The following is a 26,010-nucleotide window of genomic DNA, read 5'->3' as shown; positions in this document are numbered from 1 at the left end:
TGATGTAACCGTTTTTTACAGAGAGTTATTTCCGATTCTGTGGATTGTGGTAACGCCCCGGAGGCTTGTGTAACCTGCCCCTCCCAGTTGTCATGCGTACATTCCTGAGTAGTCCATTCAATAGTTAGAGCCACATGTTACATTATCATAAAACATTTACAGGTTAATATCTATAAAATTTTACTAAAATGGTGATCTTTTCAATATTTCCGTAGGGGCGGTCGGGTAGCCTAGTGGTTAAAGCGTTTGTTGGTCATGCCGAAGACCCGGGTTCAATTCCGGTCATGGGTACAATGTGTGAAGCCCATTTCTGTTGACCCCCGCCATGATATTGCTGGAATATTGCTAAAAGCGGCGTAAAATCATACTCACTCACTCAATATATCCATAACAGTGAAACCCTGTTTTTACAGAACCCTCTGGAGGATTAATGTCAGGAATATCGACACACAGAGGGGTATTATTCTACACCCATGATTCGTTAATACAGTGAGTGAGTGAGTGAGTATGGTTTTACGCCGCTTTTAGCAATATTCCAGCAATATCACGGCGGGGGACACCAGAAATGGGCTTCACACATTGTACCCATGTCAAGAATCGAACCCTGGTCTTCGGCGTGACGTCGGTATTACAGAAAACTGTTAATCAGGGTTCCTCTGAACAATGGTCAGAAACTTCATTTAATTCCCGGACAAACTTCTTTACCAAAAAGCTCAATTTGAGGGTATAAAATATTGAAAAAATCACCCTGTTAATATTGAACATTGAACACAAGAAAAAAGTCCAGATTGGACATTAGTTCAATTCTTAAATATTATTCAAATATTTAAAATGTTCATAAATGATTAAAGTCACTAATTAAAGCATAAAGCAAACTTATGAGAACTAAGCAGTCTGATAGCTTCATAATGAATCTGTGTATTGCACTATTGTCATGTAATCATACTGGCTTCACATGCAATCATACTGGCTTCACATGCAATCATACCGGCTTCACATGCAATCATACTGGCTTCACATGCATATATGGGATCTCTCCAGTTCAAAACCCAGATCAACAACATTCCTTGTTTAACAGAATAACCCGGTTTTTCAACAGCAAATTTCTCCCCAAAATAGCCTTTTTCACCCTGCAATTACATGGCTTGTAATCAAGACGTCATTTCGAAATTAGCTTTAACTTGTCTTTTCTTTGTGGTAGACATCTAGTCAACTGACACCACATCAGCCTTGTCTGGGCAGATTGGTCGCGACACATATTATAACGAGGAAAGACATTGGCCTCAAATAGATGAAATTATGTTTCTACATGCCTCTTTTCATTAACTGCAAAAACAGCTGTATCAACAATCTACCCTCGTGTCTAATCAGAAAAATGCCCTGAAAACAAATACCAGGTATTCCATATGTACAATTCAGGAAAACAGGCCCAATTACATTATTTTTTCACAATTGAGTTTTTGCAGGACTGACAGCGCCAACCGCCTCCTCCCCTAAAAACCTGAATGCTGTTTATTTTTTCTCACTGCTCAACCTTCGTTATATGGCTGAAATAACGCTGATGCGACATTAAATTTTAACTCACTTACTCACTGAATACTGAATACTACTTTAATCACAAATCTCAAAATCATTAAAAAAAGCGTGCGATTTGAAGTTAAATTTCTGAGGGAAAAAAATAAGAAAAAAAAATTCATAAAAAAAACCTTTTCTGTACACCATTATTTTTTAAAAATGTTGAATCTGTACCAAATATCTTTTTATTGGCGTCCCAAGTACCACACTGCTGAGTCCCCCAAACCCTCTAAATAGACCCCGAATTCTAGAAAGAAAATATGCAAACATGGAAGTTGAACACAGTCCTGAGGCTGCCACCCCCCTTTCTAGAATTCAGGGTCTATTTTGGGGTTTGGCAGCCTCAGGACTGTGTTCAAATTCCATGTTTGCATATTTTCTTGAACAACACTCCTCTCCCAGGTGACCTACCCATACACAGCCTGACCTCTCATTCTGCTGGGGAATACAGGTCGTGCATATACCCACCACCTTGAGATCATGCACAGAAGCAATATACAAGTATAATATGTGCAGCATGCAATAAACCAGCAATGCAACGTAATGCATGTCAGATTGGCTACGTTAATCAACAGCTAACGTTCGCTTTATGGCGCACCTCGATGGCAGACTTGACAGACAGATGTTAGAATTTTCCCAAATGTGATTTATCAGGATCCCTTTTTTTGTAAGCTTATTTTTCTGATATTTTTCTTCAGCCGTCAATTGGAGGCACCAAGTATACCCTGGCCGTGTCACGATGTTTCTCATAATTGCCCTATTATAGCTTCGGAATTTCCTGTGGAGGGTCATGTTTACAAGCAGTGATATAACAGTCCGTATCACTACAGAACATTACGCTATGCCAACATGTTGCGTTCAAGTCTGCCATGGTATAACTGTGTATATGTCCCAAGACTGAAGCTGGGACCACACTGCGACTCACTGTAGCAGGAGCGGCCGTCGACGCCCAACTGGTAGCCAGGGGTGCAGGTACAGGCGAAGGAACCCTTGGTGTTGACGCACGCTTGGGAACACCCGCCATTGCTGATCTCACACTCGTTGATATCTAAATAATACACGGATATCAGTTGTTGATATCTTGATAATACATGGATATCAGTTGTTGATATCTAAAAAATACATGGGTATCAGTTGTTGATATACATGTAAAATGAAATACATGGATATCAGTTGTTGATATCTTAATAATACATGGATATCAGTTGTTGATATCTAAAATATACATGGGTATCAGTTGTTAATATACATGTATAATGAAATACATGGATATCAGTTGTTGATATCTAAATACTACATGGATATCAGTTGTTGATATCTAAATAATACATGGATATCAGTTGTTGATATCTAAAAAATACATGGGTATCAGTTGTGGATATACATGTAAAATGAAATACATGGATATCAGTTGTTGATATCTTAATAATACATGGATATCAGTTGTTGATATCTAAAATATACATGGGTATCAGTTGTTGATATACATGTATAATGAAATACATGGATATCAGTTGTTGATATCTAAATACTACATGGATATCAGTTGTTGATATCTAAATAATACATGGATATCAGTTGTTGATATCTAAATACTACATGGATAACAGTTGTTGATATCTAAATAATACATGGATATCAGTTGTTGATATCTAAATAATACATGGATAACAGTTGTTGATATCTAAATAATACATGGATATCAGTTGTTGATATCTAAATAATACATGGATATCAGTTGTTGATATCTAAATAATACATGGATAACAGTTGTTGATATCTAAATAATACATGGATATCAGTTGTTGATATCCAAATAATACATGGAAATCAGTCACTTATCCTAATAACTACCCCACAAATACCGAAAATGTTAATAAAACACCTGCTGGTATAATAACAGTAGCATATATGAACACATTACATTTCCTGTTTGATTCTGAAATAGGAGATACATGGCTGGTCACATGACTGGTCACCTGACTGGTCACATGACATGAGACTTACCGATACACGACCGAGAGTCTGAGGCGATCCTGAAGCCAGCGAAACACTGGCAGGTTGCTCTACCGCTGGACGAGACGCACTTGTGTTCACACCCACCGTTACGTCGGCGACATGGGTTCTCCTCTGAAAACACATTAGACATACAGGTGAGACCGCTGGTCAGACTAACAGCTTAGACCGATGGTCAGACAAACAGGTTAGGCTGCTGGTCAGGCTTACTGGTGAGACCACTGCTCAGACAAATTGTTTAGACATTTACATTTATTGTATCTCAGTTATCACTGAACAATAATATGAATTGACCTAGCCCTCATTCAAAGAAATATTTTTCAATGCTAAATCTGGCTCTGGCTCTTGTTCTGGCTCTGGACGGGGCGGTCGGGTAGCCTAGTGGTTAAAGAGTTCACTCGTCACCCCGAAAAGACCCGGGTTCGATTTCCGACATGGGTACAATGTGTGAAGACTATTTTTGGTGTCCCCCACCGTGATATAGCTGGAATATTGCTAAAAAATCGGGGTAAAACCATACTCACTCACTCACTCACTCACTCTGGTTCTGGACACTTTTTATTTTGTCTTTTCGATGAAACCTTTCTAGCAATGCCATGTGTGATTTTCAAAGGTTTTGGAGAGCGTCATCTTGGTTAAATGAGGAATAGAGGTTGGAGCGGTCAGGAATTGGAAATGAAAAATATAATTATAATTCAATATATACCAACCAATTTTTTATTATTTTTATTTTATTTCATTTTGATGAGAAACAATCTCAAAATAATGAAATATTTAAATGTAATCAAATACATGATTATAAGACATTTATTTGATCAGGGAGTAGTGTTGATACAATATTAATATTAGTGATCAAATTAAAGTTGTCCTTGGGTTGTGTAGTCCTTTCATCCCTCATTTTGGGCGGTCGGGTAGCCTAGTGGTTAAAGCGTTCGCTCGTCACGCCGAAGACCCGGGTTCGATTCTCGACATGGGTACAATGTGTGAAGCCCATTTCTGGTGTCCCCCGCCGTGATATTGCTGGAATATTGCTAAAAGCGGCGTAAAACCCAACTCACTCACTCATCCCTCATTACTGACATTGCATACAGCGACATTTTGTTAATATCTCAAATATCATCACCTAAAATTATTATCCAATGTGTTTTGATATAAGAAACATGGTATTACTGAGGTGTAGGTTTGATAGGAGTTATTAAAGAACTATGTGGCACCACTTAGTTTGCTGCTTGACCCCAGTCAAACTGCCAACCTGGCTTCCTTGTAGGAGGTTATCGAGAACACACTGCACTACTCAAATGTTGTTATCAAGATCAATCATTGCCAGGAATACTTCAAGACAAATCTCAGTTTCACATGAAACAGTGTCTAGACCCACACGGGGCATCAAATCAGGACACTAATTATAACTGCTGTTTAAGGGAACCACATAACAGGATATTCCTCAAAAGTTTTGTACTTCAATCAAAGCGGACATTATTTAACATCATGTGAGGGTCACAGACAGCTACAACTAACGATCGGACAGCTACAACAGAGAGTTACAATGGGGAGAGCTACAACTGACGACTACAGTTGGAGAGCTACAACAGAGCTACAATGAGGAGAGCTACAACAGAGCTACAACTGACAGCTACAATAGGAGAGCTACAACTGACAACTACAGTTGGTGAGCTACAACTGACAGCTGCAATGGGAGAGCTACAACAGAGCTACAATAGGGAGAGGTACAACAGAGCTACAACTGATAGCTACAATGGGGAGAGCTACAACAGAGCTACAATAGGGAGAGCTACAACAGAGCTACAACTGACAGCTACAATGGGGAGAGCTAAAAAAGAGCCACAATGGGGAGAGCTACAAGTGACAGTTATAATGGGAAGAGCTTTAACAGAGCTACAATGGGGAGAGCTACAACAGAGCTTCAACTGACAGCTACAATGGGGAGAGCTACAACTGACAGCTACAATGGGGAGAGTTACAACAGAGCTACACCAGAGCTACCATGGAGGAGGGCTACAGCAGAGCTACAACAGAGCTACAATAGTAGAGCTACAATAGGTAGAGCTACAACTGACAGCTACAATGGGGAGAGCTTTAACATAGCTACAATGGGGAGAGCTACAACAGAACTAGCGTGGGGAGAGCTACAACTGACAGCTATAATGGGGAGAACTACAACAGAGCTACCATGGGGAGAGCTACAACAGAGCTACCATAGGGAGAGCAACAACAGAGCTACAACTGACAGCTATAATGGGGAGAGCTACAACAGAGCTACCATGGGGAGAGCTACAACAGAGCTACAACTGACAGCTACAATGGGGAGGCTTCAACAGAGCTACAATAGGGAGAGCTACAACAGAGCTACAACTGACAGCTATAATGGGGAGAGCTACAACAGAGCTACAATAGGGAGAGCTACAACAGAGCTACAACTGACAGCTATAATGGGGAGAGCTACAACAGAGCTACAATAGGGAGAGCTACAACAGAGCTACAACTGACAGCTACAATGGGGAGAGCTAAAAAAGAGCCACAATGGGGAGAGCTACAAGTGACAGTTATAATGGGGAGAGCTTTAACAGAGCTACAATGGGGAGAGCTACAACAGAGCTACAACTGACAGCTACAATGGGGAGAGCTACAACTGACAGCTACAATGGGGAGAGTTACAACAGAGCTACACCAGAGCTACCATGGAGGAGGGCTACAGCAGAGCTACAACAGAGCTACAATAGTAGAGCTACAATAGGTAGAGCTACAACTGACAGCTATAATGGGGAGAACTACAACAGAGCTACCATGGGGAGAGCTACAACAGAGCTACAACAGGGAGAGCAACAACAGAGCTACAACTGACAGCTACAATGGGGAGAACTACAACAGAGCTACCATGGGGAGAGCTACAACAGAGCTACAATAGGGAGAGCAACAACAGAGCTACAACTGACAGCTACAATGGGGAGAACTACAACAGAGCTACCATGGGGAGAGCTACAACAGAGCTACAATAGGGAGAGCAACAACAGAGCTACAACTGACAGCTACAATGGGGAGAACTACAACAGAGCTACCATGGGGAGAGCTACAACAGAGCTACAATAGGGAGAGCAACAACAGAGCTACAACTGACAGCTACAATGGGGAGGCTTCAACAGAGCTACAACTGACAGCAACAAAGGGGATAGCTACAACAGAGCTACAATGGGGAGAGCTACAAACAGAGCTTAAACTGACAGTTATAACAGACAGCTTTACAGCTGTCAATGAGACATTGGTTCGTGATCTAGCCACACTACCTTCACATGTCCTCATATCACGGCCAAGTCGGAAACCTTCGCGACATCGGCAGTGGAAGTGTCCGTTGTAGCCGTCGACGCAGATGTGTTGGCAGCCACCATTGTTTTGTCCACAGCCCGACACAGCTACAATAAATCAAACAGTCGATCAGTTCAGTTATCTCCCTTCCATGACAATCCAACTTTTTCACAAATACAGAAGGAATCCAATAATCCTACATGTAAGATGGGAAATGCTGCAAAGGTTAAATTAATGAAGAAAGAAATCTTACTGCAATCTTTGATATGAAATGAGGAAATATTTCTATTGGACATTGACTAATTAAGTAGTTTTCTTTAAAGCAGTGAGCACAAGCAGGCTTGAAGTCAGTCATAAAAATTGCAATTACTACTTTAAAGCTTCTGCATCAAAGTAATATGGCAAACATAGAGTTAGAGGAGATGCTGAAAGGCAGAGCGTTAATTAAACAATGTTAATACTTGCAATAATTTCATATGGATTTTAAATCAAATATTCTCTTCATTTTCAGAACATATGGGTGAGGAAAAAAGCCTTCAAAATCCAATTACAAAAAACCCCATCGCGAAATGAAATTAGTGCTGGTGTTTTCAAGTTTTTTTGCGGACAAATGTCTTAAAAAATCAACAGGACAAAATATTGGGGTGAAACTGAAAAAGAACATATTTTTCTGGGTGTGCTTGCATAGCATCCAGTGGTAGAGCAGCCCTGTTACCATGGTGACAAGTATACAAGAAGCAAAATGTAACAAACATAACTTACTGTCAAAACATAAACTGCACATTGAGGGGTAAAATGTGCCCAAATAAACAGAGGTTGAAAACATCGGAGGGAAGATGAGGATGACATGACACAAAGGAAAGGGGAAAAAAATAAATAATGCAGCACTTGAGTGCAAATAAAAACACAGACACACTGATCTCTAGCACCATCCTATAACACAGACGCTGGTATCTAGGTCCATGTGTCTACACCTGTAGTACAAAGGTGATAATGTGCAGTGTCGGCTAAAATTGTGATTGTTAAAAGTGATAGAACATGTCACAAAGGCCAAACATTTTTGTTTGATTTACGAGTTGATAGTTAAACAGTTGGTGAGTAGTTCGCAAAATGTAAAACAAAATGCATCATATACGATTTTTTTTATCATCTTAAAGTTTTGGATCAGTAAGGTGATAAAAAAATAATATATAAATATTTTATCATTTGAAAAAAATTCTGTGAAAAAATTTAGTAATATAAATATCCTTGGAATATTTTTATTGTCAAAGTGATATTTACCATCAGCGGTATAAAACAAAAGTAAAGGAAAGATCCGTAAATCAAGCAAAAATTATGGCCTGATTATGATCATGATCATAGCAACCTGAAAACATAAAGTAGGTCAACTTGGTCAAATAATTAGGGAACAAGCATCAATCATGGAGAACACATTCCCTACCTGTGATAACAAATATTATCAACAGGTAAATACTCAGGTGAAACACTATGGTAAAAGGTTCAGGTAAAATGAAATATTTTACTACAGGTGATAAACATTATGAATTGGAGGTAAAAATTACAAAGAGAAAAGAAACATCTTCAAAGGAAACAAAATGTTTCTAATGAACGAAAGTAGATGAGACAGTATAAATTGATTTGTCAGAAACTAAGATAGAAGATTAAACCTGTCTTCATGCAATACCCACACGGAATATTCTTCTATTTATAATAGAAACTTGCATCATGTTGATATGTGAAATACTAGTATCAATTGTCTGGTATACTTGTTTTTCAAAAATGTAATGCAATGGAATTGGTGTCCCTGTCATGTGAGTTGCTTCCCTTAGGTTGGCCAGGATCTGCTGATCGTTGGTTTGAATCCTTGGTTGCTAACACCATACAACAATGTTTTAAGTGTTTCAAAAGTGGTAAATACAAACCAACTTGTTCACTCAGTTTGCAAATATCTTCCATGGGACACTTGGATCACCTAGACTTGCAACAGTGCCCCATCTCAATACAGGACTAGCTGGTCAGGTCCTACATAGAGTTATCATCACATCAACAATTCAGTACCAATTCATGAAATACTGTTTCAACATGTTGCATGGGCAAACTTTTTCATGCATAAACACTAACTCAGTCCTGAAAATCATTCCATGAAAGTGATGATGCTGTAGAGATATACAAAAGACTACAGGGCAATCTCCTACTGTGATGTCAGAAGACTACAAGACAATATCCTACTGTGAGGTAACAACTACAAGACAATCTCCTACTGTGATGTAACAACTACAAGACAATCTCCTACTGTGATGTAACAACTACAAGACAATCTCCGACTGTGATGTAACAACTACAAGACAATCTCCTACTGTGATGTCAGAAGACTACAAGACAATCTCCTACTGTGAGGTAACAACTACAAGACAATCTGCTGCTATGATGTAACAACTACAAGACAATCTCCTACTGTGATGTAAAAACAACAAGACAATCTCCTACTGTGATGTCACAACTACAAGACAATCTCCTACTGTGATGTCAGAAGACTACAAGACAATCTCCTACTGTGATGTAACAACCACAAGACAATCCCCTACTGTGATGTAACAACTACAAGACAATCTCCTACTGTGATGTCAGAAGACTACAAAACAATCTCCTACTGTGATGTCAGAAGACTACAAGACAATCTCCTACTGTGATGTCAGAAGACTTCAAGACAATCTCCTACTGTGATGTAACAATTACAAGACAATCTCCTACTGTGATGTCAGAAGACTACAAGACAATCTCCTACTGTGATGTCAGAAGACTTCAAGACAATCTCCTACTGTGATGTCAGAAGACTACAAGACAATCTCCTACTGTGATGTAACAACTACAAGACAATCTCCTACTGTGATGTAACAACTACAAGACAATCTCCTACTGTGATGTAACAACTACAAGACAATCTCCTACTGTGATGTCAGAAGACTTCAAGACAATCTCCTACTGTGATGTCAGAAGACTACAAGACAATCTCCTACTGTGATGTCAGAAGACTACAAGACAATCTCCTACTGTGATGTAACAAGTACAAGACAATCTGCTGCTGTGATGTCAGAAGACTTCAAGACAATCTCTTACTGTGAAGTCAGAAGACAACAATAGATTGTCTCTACAGTGATAGATTTATATATTAAAAAACTATTTAATCTCAGTGAAAACTGCTCAACATTTTGCAAATGATCTTCTACAGGGCTACTGTATGAAACTACATAAACAGACAATGACATTGCAATCATCAGTTTTAGTACATCTATTGAATAACTAAATGTTGAAAGAAACTGGATTAGAAAAATGATAATGATCGCTGATAGAGATTCACTAGTAGGTAGCCACAGAAACAGGACATTATCATAACACAATATTACATCTAGCTATCTGATCAGTTTGTCTATGTTAACTCGTGGTTCCTACAACGACAATGATGTTTTGTATGCCAAGTCACAACTGATCCTTTTCTCACTTTTAGTTTCCATATTTAGAAACAGACCTGATACAAAATTATTTCCCATATGTTTTTTTTGTGTAGCATGTGAACTCATAATTAATATTTGTTTACATGTGTGCAGGATGTTCAACCTGAACCTCTTGTAACCCTGACCCTGACCCTAATGTAAACTCTGAACTTAGCTCTGAACTGACCCAGATCCTATGCCTAACCCCGAACCCACCCCTGACCCTAACCCTAACCTTGACCCAGACACAAACCCTAATCCTAACCCTAACCCTGACACAGACACTAACCCTGACACAGACACTAACCCTAACCTTGACACAGACACTAACCTTAGGCCTAACCCTAGCCCTGACCCTGACCCTGACCCTGACCCTAGCCCTAACCCTAGCCCTGACACTGACCCTGACCCAGACACAAACCCTAACCCTAACCTTGACCCAGACACAAACCCTAACCCTAGCCCTAACCCTAGCCCTGACACTGACCCTGACCCTGACCCTAACCCAGACACTAACCCTAACCCTAACTCTGACCCATATACTTACCATAACCCTAGCCCTAACCCTAACCCTAACCCAAATTCTGACCCAAATTCTGACCCAGACTCTAACCCTATCCCAGAACCAAACCCAAAAACTAACCCTGAGCCAGATTCTAACCTTTTCACTGACCCTAACCCTACCCGTCCTAACTCTGACCCTGACCAAAATTACCTCATATGCCCAAGTGAAAATAGTTTGTATTCTGCTTGCAAGACTTGCAAATCCTGCACACCAAGCCAATGCCCCATGTGAATGAATTCTGTATATAACAGCATTCGTCTTGTTCTATTTGCCTAAAATTTTATCTTTACACCAAATACCAGAGGTCAGTCTGAGCAAAGCACTCTTATGATGTTAAGCAATTTTAAATCTGACGTTCCAAGTACTGCAACACTCCATTACATCTGTGACTATCTGTTTGAACACTAGTTGTCACTAATGTTTAAAATACACAGATCACTGATACAAAATAGACAGTCAATCTATTGCTTGCATCTTGAGTACCGACAAGATCATTGGTCAATTTGGAGACACTTTAGTGAGTGAGTGAGTATCATGTTTTACGCCGCTGTTAGCAATATTCCAGCAATATCACGGCGCGGGACACGAGAAATGGGCTTCACACATTGTACCCATGTCGGGAAACCAACCCGGTGTAAGGTGCCAAAATCTACCTCCCTTCAGAGTATACCCAGGTAGATTCTGGGAAATCCCAGAGTATACCCCCGAGGTTTGATTCTGGGAAAGGGGGGTAGATTCTGGAAGGCCCCAGAATCTACCCGGGTATACTTTGAAGGGGGGGTATACTTTCAGACTTTACACCGGATCTTCGACCGCCCCTGGAGACACTTTAACAGGTAACAGTAGAAGCAGAAAGCAAGCATTGGGTGTAAACAAACAAACAAATTTGGAACTGAGTCTCAGTGAATTCAATGTTTGAAACACAAGAGCTAAATGAACATGTATCGACATATACAGTGACACGTACGGACAAAGAGACACACTCCATAATCATACAAGTAACACTGGTCTTTGTAAAGGGTTTTAAAACAGAAGATTTATATGTAAAAACTAAATTAATTTTTTCAACAAAACATACATCTAAATAAAACGTAACACAAATCTGAAATGTCTGAAAAGATTCAAGGTATAAGACAGACACACAGACACTTTTGGACATGTACAGACACACAGACATCTGGGTAGACAGCCCAGTATTGCACATAGGGCCACCATATTTGTTTATGTCAAAACTGACACTTTCCAAAGTAGTCTCGAAAATAGTACCGGTATTTCCATAATTTAATTGAGATTAAATGAATGATTAGAAACCTTCCATGCCGTTAATCAATTATGAAAATGTCAACGGAAATGTTATTCACAAAGTACTAAAAAAATCAAGATGACAACAGCTACACATTGTAAGTTAAACATAGTAAGTTGTTAGGAATGCATGATCTGTCAGGCTCATGCACAAAAATGGCTTCCACCATGTGACATGTGGACATGTATTTAGTATCTCACTGAGGGGTGATAAATGGATGCAATATGACATGTATTGCCTACCTGACACCACCTTCAACAATCCTTGTTTATACAACATATATTCCATAAGCATATGCTGCCTTCAAAATAAATTTAATAAATTCCAAATAATATTTTCATCACAACTGGTTTGGAATTTAAAAAGTTTTATTTGCCCTCTGGCTATTCCCAATCATGTTTCATGATTTTGCTTGTAGGAATCTGTAAGGGAACATTTTCAAATAAAACAACTGATAATGATAATCAAGAACATGCATACTGTGGTGTTCCTTAAGTAAATAATATGATACTACATGTATCAATCTATTTCAAAACATTTTTTTTAAAAACCCCAAAGACATACAAAATCAAATGCTGAATGCAACAGAAGACATTTCAATTTGTAGTCCCTGTCATCTGCATTGAGATGCTCCTGGGATGTATTCATACACTGCCAGGAAAATAGTACAACATTTGCTGATTGTTGATATGGTGTTGGGGAAGTATGATATGATTGTTTGCCGATATTCAAATACATTACGGTTCTGACAACATGGACAACTTGACAGAACCAATGTGACTTCAATACGTAGGAACATCTTTGACTAACAGAGACTGCTACAGTCTTACAACACGATCTACAGACGTGAGTATCTATAGGTGTTCCCATCCTCTACAGAGATCTAGATAGACAGACGAGTGGTCTGTGCCAAGTTATGGATCGACATGTTGAAGTGCGAGACAAGGGGATACATCAAATGCGAAGAGCCAGATCAAACTTAATCTTGTGAGTAAACACGGACAAGGGTGAAATATTTGAAAATCATTTATAATTGTTATTCTGAAAATAATTATCGTAGTTACAAATTAGAAAGTGGAGGACTTTGTGCTAAGGTCCTAATGGCTGTGCACACACATACAACTACTTAATTGACAGCTGTTAATGGCGACTGTTGTTTAATATTTGCATAGGTTGTAACCACGTATGGATGCTTGTTACAGATAGTGCATATACTGCATTAAATCAGTGCAGATAAATGTGCAGCTACTCGTTAAGCTTGATGACTGAAATGGGTGATAATAGTGAAAATGTGATTGACACCGTATGAATATACTGCTCACTAAAAACACATAAATGATTTTCAAATACTTCAATATGTGTATATGAATGGTCTCAAAAATAAATATAGATTGTTAATCAAATGTGATTGTAACAAAAATGAAGTTTGTGACACTCTTACAAACTTTACTCAAATTATAATTTCGAAAAGTCATATAAAAAGGAATGCAATGGGCTCAAGTAAAATACACGTCACCTTCTTTGCAACGAAATGTTCAAAGAAGTGTGTCAGGCAAGGTTGCTTCTGTGACCAGCTTCATTTACAAAAATGATTTACTCAAAATATTGAGTTTAGAATGCAAGATGAGTAAAACCGGAATACAAAACATGGTTTCGTGCAAAGAAATATTTGAAGAGAGGCGTGCAGCAAAGTTGCCTCTCCATCCTTCATTTTTGTGGCCAAGCACGGATAACATCGAGCATTGTGGAATAATGGGATGTGCAGCCTGGAATCTGTATTTACCGGTCCCAGTGACTTTCATATCAAGCATAGCAATGTATGACTTGTCTCCCTGTTTGGAATATAGCGCTGGAAAGAGAAGGGGGAATCCACTTGCTCATTTTACCAGAGTTCAGTCTAAACCCAACAGGTGTAACCGAGATGTGATTGTTAAAATGATTCTCACACAATCTAACTAATAACAATTGTCATGATGAGACTAGATGTTAATTCTAGAGTGAAAAACTGTATTATCCTCCAGCAAACGCTGTTAAATGAAGTAAAAAAATACTGGCCAATAAATTCCTTACAAGAAATAAAAGTTATATCTACAAACATGCTTGGAACATTCTTGAAAAATCTTAATAACTGAAACGCTGTTATGCAAGAGCTATTAAAACATAAACTTCTATCATATCTATTCTTCCAGGGGCCATAATTTGTTTATATGAAATAGCTTTTCATTATATTTATTTTAGACATTATGACAACAGCAGTTTGGTTATAATAATATGTTTGTTTTCAATATTGATTTGATCTTATGTTCAAGAGATGTTTGAACTTATAAAATCTGGTCTGTTATTATCAATGCCCTTCATGTTGAACACATGGTCTGTGAGTAAGCTTAGACAACCTGTATACAAAGTGTTGTTGTCAGTGGGTCGTTGTTCAATAAGGTAAACATCGTGGAACTGCAATGAACTTTATAGTTTCTGTTTCGTATACATAAATAAACATAAGCAACATTAACAAGATTAACCTTTTAGGAGACAAAATACAATTTTGACAGATTTACACAGGACGTGCTGGCATTGTTTAAAGTATGTGCTACTTTCCCACAGACAGATATTTAAGTCAAATGCAAGTCTGCATGTTGCCTTGAGCTATTATTTTCACAGCTGTCTAGAGGCAATATTTACGAATATTAGTTTTGCTGACTTGACATATTTTCAAGATGTAACATGTGAATCAATGCCATTTCAAATATTTCTTGATTGTTGTTATTTATATTCTTTCATTTTCAGAAACAACATAACTTCACAGCTTAAAATATAGACGAGAAATCTTTTAAAGTCTAAATCATCAGGTGCATGGCGACCATTGATAAAATACTCTGCTGGTTCTGCTGGATCTGTGAAGCTTGTTATTAATTGTAATTGGGTGTTTATTCTTGTTCAACAAGCTGGTAAAAGAATTCTTTGAAATAATTTTTATGATATTTAAGAAATTAATTGCTTGATGTAACACATGTGTTTCAAATATCGGGCGTATTGTGAGTTCTAAGTTGAGGCCCGGATCATGTGACCAGCGCTCTGTTTAACATATTGTCGGGAGCTGAAAACTCACTACCGTATTCGACGAAATAAGCGCCCAGGGCGCTCTCAAAATTAGAAATAGGGGGCCCATATTAGAATATCATTTTGTCAAGAAAAAAACAGAGTTGAAAGAAAGATTTCCTGGTTTATGCTGAAAGCCTGAAATGTTTATATACGAGACATATATTTTTCTAGAATTTAAATGCCCATAATTAAGGGTGCATATAACACAAGAGTGCATATTATACGCGAATAAATAAGTATTGTGTACATTGATCAATCAGAAAGGGTGCTAATTGGGATTGTTCACGAGCTAATATATTAGCAAATATCGCCGTTGGCGCTTATTAGAGCAGGGCGCTTATTACGTCAAATGCGGTAACTGCTTGGAATTTAGAGATTAAATCTAAAGAATTTGAAATCAGGACAGTTTCTGTATCTTTCCAACAAATTTACCTAAAATCTAGACGAGACGGTGACATAATTGAAATATTCTACACCCTCCACATTCTGGGCCAGACAAGACTTTAGCGTTGACTTCAGTTGGCTGAAGTTGGCTTTCTCTCGTTCTCAGCTGTGGACCTAGTAGGTCATCACACTCTAAACATAACCATCGGTTTGTCTGCTCCAGACCGAATCATACGTAGCATACCACTGTCATACCACTTGTCATAAGGCCACAGTGTTGTCACTGTAATTGCTGACAACACCTAAATGTGATTTTGCTGTAATATTGATGACAACAGGCCAATGTGATATTGCTGACTACAATTCAACTCACTCACTCACTCACTCACTCACTCACTCACTCCACATGATTAAAACCATGTACCCTTCTGTTCCAGCTTAGGTTTCACTTGTTTTGGCGGTGGTTGCTTGGCGACTCGATTGTCTGTCGTCACTGGCTTTGTCACTCTCTGTTTGTGAGGTATATTGTAGAGCTCGCGGTGTCGAGCACTGCTGCTAAATATGGGTCTGTTGTCATACCGGGGTTTCCCGCTGAGCGTCTGAAACCGACCCTCGCTTTCCCCTTGAATTGTCCCATAATTCCCCTGTCTTTGACGATGATCTTGGTAACCATAGTAACTCCCGTAGAACGGGTTTTGTCTGTTACGTACAGGATCAACTTGTAGGTCCGCTGAAATGTGTCCGCCATTTGCAATTTATCAGTAAATATGAATTATCGTAATGCGATACAAACACATATCAACTCATGCTAAAGATGTAAAAGTTCTAGAAAGTAGGTTTAAGATATGACACTTCAAGAAAGGCAGTTTCTTTGAACAATGACATGAGCCTCTTCAAATGAGAAACATCTTAATGAAACTTTCATAATGATGATGAAATATTACCATGAACCTGTAAAAAACGTTTCTGAAGGTGAGCTACGATAACGAAGTCAAAGGTACAAAAGCAGTACTTATTGTTTATAATGATGAAGAGTAGTAACATGTTGCTATTTAATCAGTTTATTGTAGTAATATTTGTGACTAACAACGCATCGTTGTCACTGTGTGAGTGAGGGAGGGGGGGTGAGTTAGCTGTGCAGGGGTAGAGTTCTGTGTGAAAGTGGTCAGTGACAGGGGTCAGAGAGAGATGGGGACAGCAAGGACACTTGTAGATCCAGGCTGATGCATGATGTGTGCAACCCCCACTTTCAGACACCTAACAGGTCAACCTGTGTCGGTCATGCTCTCATTGGTCTCTCCGAGACTTGGGTTGCGTGCATCAAATTGGGTGCTGTTGTACAAAACAACCTTAGGCCAGGCGCTTTATATTTTTCGGATTACGGATCCGCCAACTCTAATTTTTTAGAAAATGTAAAAAAATAAATCAGATTTCCATTTTGTTTCCCCCGCCGATAGCCACGTAGTCAGTTATTTTATTTGTTATGATCACCTTTTAATAAAAAACATGAATATACCGTTGTAAACTAGTAAAGAGATACATAATCGATATTTGTTGATCTCGAAGCCGAACATGAATAGCCTCCCTTGACAATTGTCCGTGTGGTAAGTGGTAGAATATTTATTGTTACAAGGGGCTTTATCGTCGCAAATGGCGGTATTATGAGCACAGAATATGTTCATAAAGTATGCCAGAGGCATTCTGCATTAAAAAAAATGCATCTGGCTTCTTTTTTTTCCCTCCTCCAACCCTGGACTTTGGGCTGAAAAATCTGTAATCCTAAAAATAAAAAAAGTCTGGCCTTAGAGCTAAGGCTGTCTTAAGGCTATGTTGAGGTATGGGTATTACGATCACCTTAGCACTAAGATCACTTTGTACAACGGCACCCTGAAACCTGTAGTACCAATTCTGTCTCAAGTGATGTTGGTAATGATTTGTCATATGTAATGATTGCACATTGTTTTGAAACACTTTTTGGTTTGCTATTAATAATTTAGGTGAGCAGTGGTCGATGACACTTGAATTTGGATTTATAGTAGAAAGACATTGGTGCTTCAGGGATCTGGGTCTGTTGATGTACAGAGGCCGTCGGCCATGGATCAAGAAATCAATGACAGGGATGATGTATGTCAGGGGAGGCAACCCCGGCCTCATCCGCCAAGCGGGATCTAGATTATGCTTTGCATTTCAGACTTTGTGTTCATGAGACACATCACAATTTCATGATGGGGATATCTCGTGTTCATGAATCATGTCTGTGCTCATGAGACACATCTCAATTTCATGATGGGGATTTCTCGTGTTCATGAGACACATCTCAATTTCATGATGAGGATATCTCGTGTTCATGAGACATGTCTTCAGTTCATGAAACCCATCCCAATTTCATGATGAGGATATCTCGTGTTCATGAGACATGTCTTGAGTTCATGAAACCCATCTCAATTTCATGATGAGGATATCTCGTGTTCATGAGACATGTCTTGAGTTCATGAAACCAAGTTCATGTTCATGATGGGATATCTTATGGTCATGAGACATGTCTTGAGTTCATGAAACACATCTCAATTTCATGATTGGGATATCTTGTGTTCATGAGACATGTCTTCAGTTCATGAGACACATCTCATGTTCATGATGAGGATATCTCGTGTTCATGAGACACTGCCTGGAACATCAGAGTACCAGTGATCATAAGGGTGTCCAGAGGTGGTCAAGCAGGTATAAGGACAGGCATGTCTTGTGTTCATGAAACCTAGAGACATCTATTGCAAACTTAATAAATCAAAATACAAGTAAAACAGAAAACTATTCCACTACGAATGACTACCCTGTAGGCTGGCAGTCGGGGTACTGATGCCGCCACAGACAAGAACCGCGATATTAATGAAGAAAATAAACCAAAAAAAGGTGACTAATCTGAATTGTTCCTGTAACTGTCAAAAGAGTGATGTGAGGGGGATTAAAGAGGAACGGTTTTAAAAGACAGCGTAAAAAGTAAAAAATTCTCTGCAAAAAGAAAGTGAACAATTCTAACAACATTCAAAGGGAGCATGTCTTACCCAGGGGCTTCCGGGTGATTTTCTCACCTGTAGGAGGAGAACCAAGCTATATGAAGTAATACTACATGTGGAACGCATCTGTTCCTCCACAGAGGGGATAACATCATCCCAGCCGGGATGCTACAGGTTATATAATAACATCAGCGGATATGGAGCATCTCAGTAGTTTGTAATACATTCAAAAACTCCAGAATCAGCAATTCCTGCAGCCCTACATCCATATGGCACATATATAGCACAATGATGAAGAATAAAATATTTGTTACAAATCAATATCTGGAGCGCGTGAGAGAGTGAGTTTTGTTTTATGGCTGGATCGTCAGTTTGGACCCAGGCAAACTGGTGGTCGATAGCTTGAGCAATGATCCATAATGTCGGGGTACGATGACATACAAGAAGCCATGTCTCACAATGTTACCATCCCATCATTTTAGTCGTCTCTTATGACAAGCATAAGGTTCTGTGGATCTTTTTTCCAAGGAGTTCCCACAGGGATTCCAGCAAGGAGTACATGTCATTTAGAAATATTATTGAAAAAATGGGCAGCTTCTGTTTCACTCACTCACTCACTCACTCACTCACTCACTTACTCAAAGATAATTTTTATCATTCTAACCAAACACACACTCAAATTCCTATGAAAGTTTGTAACAAAGTTAGGTAATACTTTTCTGCAAAAGTTCTGTATTGTGTTGCTGCATGTTGACTAAAGTCTCATAACGAGACGGTAACGCACTGCAAAATTTCCCTGCGGAGGAATTAACTCCCCTGACAGAAACAAAACGAGCCCCTCCTTTAAGTGTCAACTACCTTTGAAAGTGAAGCAGATCAATGGCAGTTAAAGGCACCTTTCACAATGGAGGTAATCCATCAATACGGATCGATCAGCACAATTAATCCTTTCATAAACCCCAGAGAAAAAAGCACAATGAAGCGCCGCTTGGTACAGTATTGATCTCCCGATATTACGTGCGCTAATCCTGTCATCAATAAAACCAATAAGCCGGTGGGACTGATCAGTCAAAAAGACGATAAATCTCCGATAAAGCCACAGACGTAAAAAGCTAATGTGTAACTGTTGCTGGCCAGAGAATCAATGGTGTACAAGCAAACAGGGATCATAACATCGAAATCAGATCAATCATAGAGTAATGCAATACAATTTCATTGTCCAACGATCAAATAATGACCAATAGTGATTTCCATCAATGTCAGCTAAACGTAGAGCTGTTCAACTGAAGCCGAACCCAACAACCACTTGTCATTATTTGCATAGAAACTTTAGCTAACCGCTAGCTACACGGACAATAAATATGTTTGCGGTATATTGATGAAAGTCAGTGTGGGAAAGCGCTATCGGTGTGTTGATGTCTTGTTTCACACAATGCAAGCAGTGCAGGAGGGGGGGCAATTATTGCATATTATACCATCATTATTATTAAGTGGAGGAAATAACTTGTCATAATTCCTGGAAACATACGCTTAATGGCGGCACCGAATGTTCCCATGTCTAGGAGAGTTATCAGCATATTGATCAGATACGGGCAAATTCCAGTGGGTGCCTCAATCAGCGAACTGCCGATTCTGATCTGCAAATTTATGAATACCAGCACGTTAAAGATTTCAGCATATTGTCCACTGCTCCAAAACGACTGTGAATGACTTTCATAGATTAACTAAAGAGGTATTCAAATTTTGCGTAAATCAGGCGAGAGTCTTTCATTGTCAGAACACCATTATGGAGATAGAGTCTTTCTTAGTCCAGCTATCTTCATACAGATAGAGTCTTTCATTGTCAGAACCCCGTTATGGAGATAGAGTTTTTCTTAGTTCAGCCATCTTCGTAGAGATAGAGTCTTTCATTGTCAGAACACCGTTATGGTGATAGAGTCTTTCTTGGTCCAGCTATCTTCGTAGAGATAGAGTCTTTCATTGTCAGAACACCGTTATGGAGATAGAGTTTATCTTAGTTCAGCCATCTTCGTAGAGATAGTCTTTCATTGTCAGAACCCTGTTATGGAGATAGAGTTTATCTTAGTTCAGCCATCTTCGTAGAGATAGTCTTTCATAGTCAGGACATCATTGTCAGGACGTCGTCATCGAGAATGAGTCTTTCACTGTTCTGATCAGGACAACATTGCCAGGACATCTTCATAGGGATAAGTCTTTCATTGTCAGGACATCTTCATAGGGATAAGTCTTTCATGGTCAGGACTTCATCATAGAGATAAGTGTTTCATTGTCAGGACATCGTCATAGGGATAAGTCTTTTATGGTCAAGACATCGTCATAGCCATAAGTCTTTCATAGTCAGGACATCGTCATAGGAATAAGTCTTTCTTTGTCAGGACATCTTCATAGAGATAAGTGTTTCAATGCCAGGGCATCGTCATGGGGATAAGTCTTTCATGGTCAGGACATCATCATAGGGATAAGTCTTTCATTGTCAGGACATCATCATAGGGATAAGTCTTTCATGGTCAGGACATCATCACAGGGATAAGTCTTTCATTGTCCGGACGTTGTCATAGGGATAAGTGTTTCATGGTCAGGACATCATCACAGGGATAAGTCTTTCATTGTCCGGACGTTGTCATAGGGATAAGTGTTTCATTGTCAGGACATCGTCATAGGGATAAGTCTTTCATGGTCAGGACATTATCATAGGGATAAGTCTTTCATTGTCAGGACATCATCATAGGGATAAGTCTTTCATTGTCAGGATATCGTCATAGGGATAAGTCTTTTATGGTCAAGACATCGTCATAGCCATAAGTCTTTCATTGTCAGGACATCGTCATAGGGATAAGTGTTTCAATGCCAGGGTATCGTCATGGGGATAAGTCTTTCATGGTCAGGACATAGTCATAGGAATAAGTCTTTCATGGTCAGGACATTGTTGGCACATGGTCATTAAGAGAGAGATTGCTGGAGCTTACCTCAGATTAATCCTGGATATAACATAATAAACATATAAACATAACTTTGATACTGCATGCTTTTCTACATGTCCCCTTGTTTGGGAATAATTCTTGTGTAGTACACATTACTAAAACAAACACAAGAAGCACAACTGTTATAGCAATGTAGTAGAAAATGAAAGGTAAACTTGTGTTTTTCATGATAAAATAATGAAATTACTGCAGTGGGGTGAGTGAACATATCTTGCTTGATAAGAGACTAAACTAAAAAATCCTGATGTTCTACTCGAGGCAATATTTGTGAGCATCCCTGGCGTAGTGTCAGCCATTAATTGGGGTGTCAAGGAATGCCGGCTCTCCTACACACTGGCGGCAGTAGTGCCTCACAAGTGCAACTCAGGATTAACTCCCAGTTTGCACAAGACACAGACATTTAGTCTCAGGTTGTGGCATCATGGCCACACTTGAATGCGAAGTGAACATTGATATTTTCTAATGTCGTGACGCAACATATTAATTCTAAAATGGTTTTAATGTTGATTTTGATAATTAAAAAACTGTTTAATTAATTAAAATATTGCCCTCTTGTATTTTGACATCAAACATTCAACACTCTTGGATCGAAGTAGCTATGTTCTTGTGAAGAATCGGATTTGAGAACAACAGACTCCGGTGATATCCTCTACATATTCACGATATGTGACGGACAAGGAGGAAAGGGACCTAATGCATGCTGGGATACAGTTGTGCTGTGACGTCATAAAGAAAGATGTTTGACGCCTACTTATTAATATATAACTTATGTAATAATTGCCATGTATGTGAACTGTACAAAAATATCCTACTTCTCTCTCATTAGTTCGTAATGTAATAAAACCATTTCAAAACATTTCAGCTTACATGTCTACGTCAATTAAGCAGATATCCACATGTCTGGTGATTTTTATCTCAAATTTCGAATTTGTACTGACCAAGTTTCTCATCACCCGTTCATTTGCCGGACTTCGCTAAAGGGGTACGGTTTTATTTTTTTCTGCGATTGGTATTCAATTTTTTTTTCTCTTCAAAATATTGAATCCGCAAGAGGGGGGTGCGCATTAAACATGGGTGCGCACTATACTCAAGAAAATACGGTATATTTAAAACTGCAACAACTACATAAAGAGTTAAACATCTGAAAATGGGACTTTGCAGAAAACGAGACAAATGTTTGATGCCAAGCATCTCAGTAATATGAATTGAAGCTTACGAATTGTATTTTAATGGTCCTAAGATACTGTAGTTTCAAAATACATCAAGAAATCAAAATGTGATGTTTCAGCTCTAAGGTCCCTTATCTCATGCTTGGTTACATACAGAGTGTCAGTGTGTCATCAGGTCGTCCAACAGACTCAGGAGATCTTCAGGGCATCTGGGCAGCCTCTTCAGGTCCTTCAGGTCACAATAAATATATTATAAGCTTTTCATCTCCAAAGCCATAGTGCCCCGAACACACCACCTCACATATTATTGTCCCGTAAATTTTATTGAAGATTTATTTTTTAAACTTTGCTCATAGTTTGGTGCACTGTTTCATTCATGTTTAAAGTGGAAAAACTTATGAAAAGCACACTGTCAAAGTGGTAGAAAGATATAATTCTCCCTGATATGCAAATGCATCCTTCTTTAAAGAAAGAGCTTACTTTATTTTGAGTCCTTCAGACAACCTTGACCTCCAAAGACAGACTTTCAGGAATGGGAGTCATACAGACCCATATTTCTTTCAAACAGTATTCAAATCTGAGACATTTCGACCCAAATTTTTCCTAATTTAGCAATTACTTTCAGTGTAAATATGATATACGTCTTCTGACAGGTAGTAGATTGAATTTCGCCTCAATCGTAGGGGTTTTATGGCAGTGTTTTTTTTAGAAAATGTATTGTAATTAGGGAACGATTACGTGATAGGAAGATGTGTGGCTCCAGGACTAGTGCAGCAATTATAGAGAGTGATGTCCTTCTGGTGATATACTGTTCACACAGTGTAAGGCATAACAGTGCACAGAGTTGTGTCCCTTAGTGATGCCAAGATCTGCTGATTGTGGTTTTGAATCCCAGATTGTTGAGATAATGATTCTTGATTTGTCAGCACCATATCAGTCATCCTTAGTTTCACTAAAGTCAGTGTTTACAAGCTGTCTCAATTCTAAGGACGCAAATAATTAAAATCCTGTTCAAAAGGCTCCTAGACCTAGGAGAAGGGGGTGGTGTGTGTGTGTGTGTGTGTGTGTGTGTGTGTGTGTGTGTGTGTGTGTGTGTGTGTGTGTGTGTAATTGTGTGATGTCAGCAACAAAGCACTGTGACACAGCATGTGCTTCAACTGACCAATCACCATTGAGAATTGCTAAATTGCACATGTGCAAATATCGGAAAGGGTATGTTATTTTCTGTATATCAATGCAGAGTTTATTCAGAACCAGAGAAATATCCAATTATCGTATTCGATGTAATAAGCGCCCCGCTCTAATAGCGCGTAATAAGCGCCCACAGTGACATTTGCTAATATATTGGCTAGTGAACAATCCCAAATAGCACCCCTTCCGATTGATCAATGTACACAAGACTTATTTATTCGCGTATAATACGCACTCATATGTTATATGCACCCTTAATTATGGGCAAATAAATTCTGGAAAAATATATCTGTCGTAGATAAACACTTCAGGCTGTCAGCATAAACCACAAAATTTATCTTACAACTCTGTTTTTTTCACCAAAATAATATTCTAATAAGAGCCCCCTATTTCTAATTTTGAGAGCGCCCTGGGCACTTATTACAACGAATACGGTATTTGTAATGGAAAGTAGTTAGATTCAAGAAAGTTTGGGAAAATAACCTTGTAGGAAATGTTGACATTTGCTGTTGTTGCTGTGGACAGTGCTGACATTGACCTTTAACCTCCCTTCACCTTTCTTAATAGTGTGCTTGGAGATGTTTGATGTTTAAAGAAAAATATCTCGTACATAGTGTGACCAGTGTGTTACATGGGAAGACATTTCTAAGTTAGTCTGGAGTCACATCCAGAGAGGGGACTTGCTGCCAACTGACTGGATTCCAGCTACAGCTTTCTTTACAACACTAAACTCAGTTCATTAAGTCTGGTTTGGAAAGAAACAAAATCATGGAATCATATTAAAAGGTTTTAACTTCGTCCATATCTCCATAGATAATTAGCACTGACAACTATGAAATTGTCTCAATCTGTTTGAGAATCTGTCAATGAATAATACCATTTGCTAAAATCAAACTGTTTTCCAATTATCAAGACAATTTTTCACCTTTGGCAAATCTTCTTAAATATCACTTAAATACCTGAAGCACTGTGCGACAATGTACTCTTCATTGGACTGCTAATTACAAAATGAATATACAAATAGATAAGACTTGTTAAGTTTATTTTTAATTAAGAAAAACATTTAAAGATTTCCAATGCAACTTGAGAATTCCCAACAGTTAACACGCTACTGAGACACACGAACATGAATTACATCATTAGAAGCCCCAGCATTGTGATTCAATCAGCAGCTGCCATTGATTTGTAAAGAACCATGTTGCAGAACTTCTACACGTTCGAGAACACCAGAACAAAGTTACTGCCTGTCTGAGTTGTAAGCCAAAGTGTTAACATTTGTTTAAATGACCTTGAAGAATGTCCTCTAGGAGTCATTGACTGAAGTAATGCTGCATCAATCTGCACTACCTGCATCCACTACCTGCATCCACAGGTAACAACAGGTAATTCACCTCAGCACCACCCAGGTAACACACAATAACATACAATAGTCTGTCAACTGATGAGCTGATCAGGAGAAGCACAAACACTAAACCATCACAGGTCACATTGTGCCAACAGCATGAATTAAAATTTGAAAGTTTTCAATCAATAAATTCAGATTAAACTCGTCCTACCTGTTGTCTGAGCACAGGTGTATACATTGTCTGTGTGTACGACTCCACCCAACACAATCGCTAATCCCACACTGCTGAGAAGGACTGTTGTACACGACATGATGGGCACCAGCTTCCATGTGTAACCTCACTAAGTCAGAGCCGTCATCAACTGACCCGCCCCAAGACAAGATATCGGCGAAGTCAATTTCAGCATTATTATGCCCATAACTGCCGCCAGTCTCCGCCAGTCCTCGCTGGGTTTTTGTAATGTATACTCCGACTTGGGCTAACGTCCTTCTGGAACCATATTCTGCATCAACTTTTATGTCCCGTGGTATTCAG

General features: G+C 39.0%; 1 protein-coding gene across 11 annotated transcripts in view; it reads right to left on the bottom strand.

Annotated features, from left to right (window-relative positions):
* The window catches only part of LOC124152559 (multiple epidermal growth factor-like domains protein 6), a 317,625-nt gene that overhangs the window by 83,350 nt on the left and 208,265 nt on the right, over window positions 1–26,010 (bottom strand). For 8 of the 11 annotated variants that reach the window (XM_048394515.1, XM_048394508.1, XM_048394506.1 and 5 more), the window contains exons 7-12: window positions 18,817–18,843; window positions 16,179–16,484; window positions 14,055–14,120; window positions 6,894–7,019; window positions 3,583–3,705; window positions 2,501–2,623 (exon numbers count right to left, since the gene is read on the bottom strand). In XM_048394515.1, coding sequence (XP_048250472.1) covers window positions 2,501–2,623; window positions 3,583–3,705; window positions 6,894–7,019; window positions 14,055–14,120; window positions 16,179–16,484; window positions 18,817–18,843 — 771 coding nt within the window. The remainder of the gene's footprint in view (window positions 1–2,500; window positions 2,624–3,582; window positions 3,706–6,893; window positions 7,020–14,054; window positions 14,121–16,178; window positions 16,485–18,816; window positions 18,844–26,010) is intronic. The other 3 variants (XM_048394510.1, XM_048394512.1, XM_048394516.1) reach the window with 3 other exon arrangements.

This window comes from Haliotis rufescens, unplaced genomic scaffold (assembly GCF_023055435.1).
Source record: "Haliotis rufescens isolate VD_foot unplaced genomic scaffold, xgHalRufe1.0.p SCAF_13, whole genome shotgun sequence".
NCBI classification, from domain to species: domain Eukaryota; kingdom Metazoa; phylum Mollusca; class Gastropoda; order Lepetellida; family Haliotidae; genus Haliotis; species Haliotis rufescens.
This window is presented reverse-complemented; position numbering and strand designations above follow the sequence as displayed.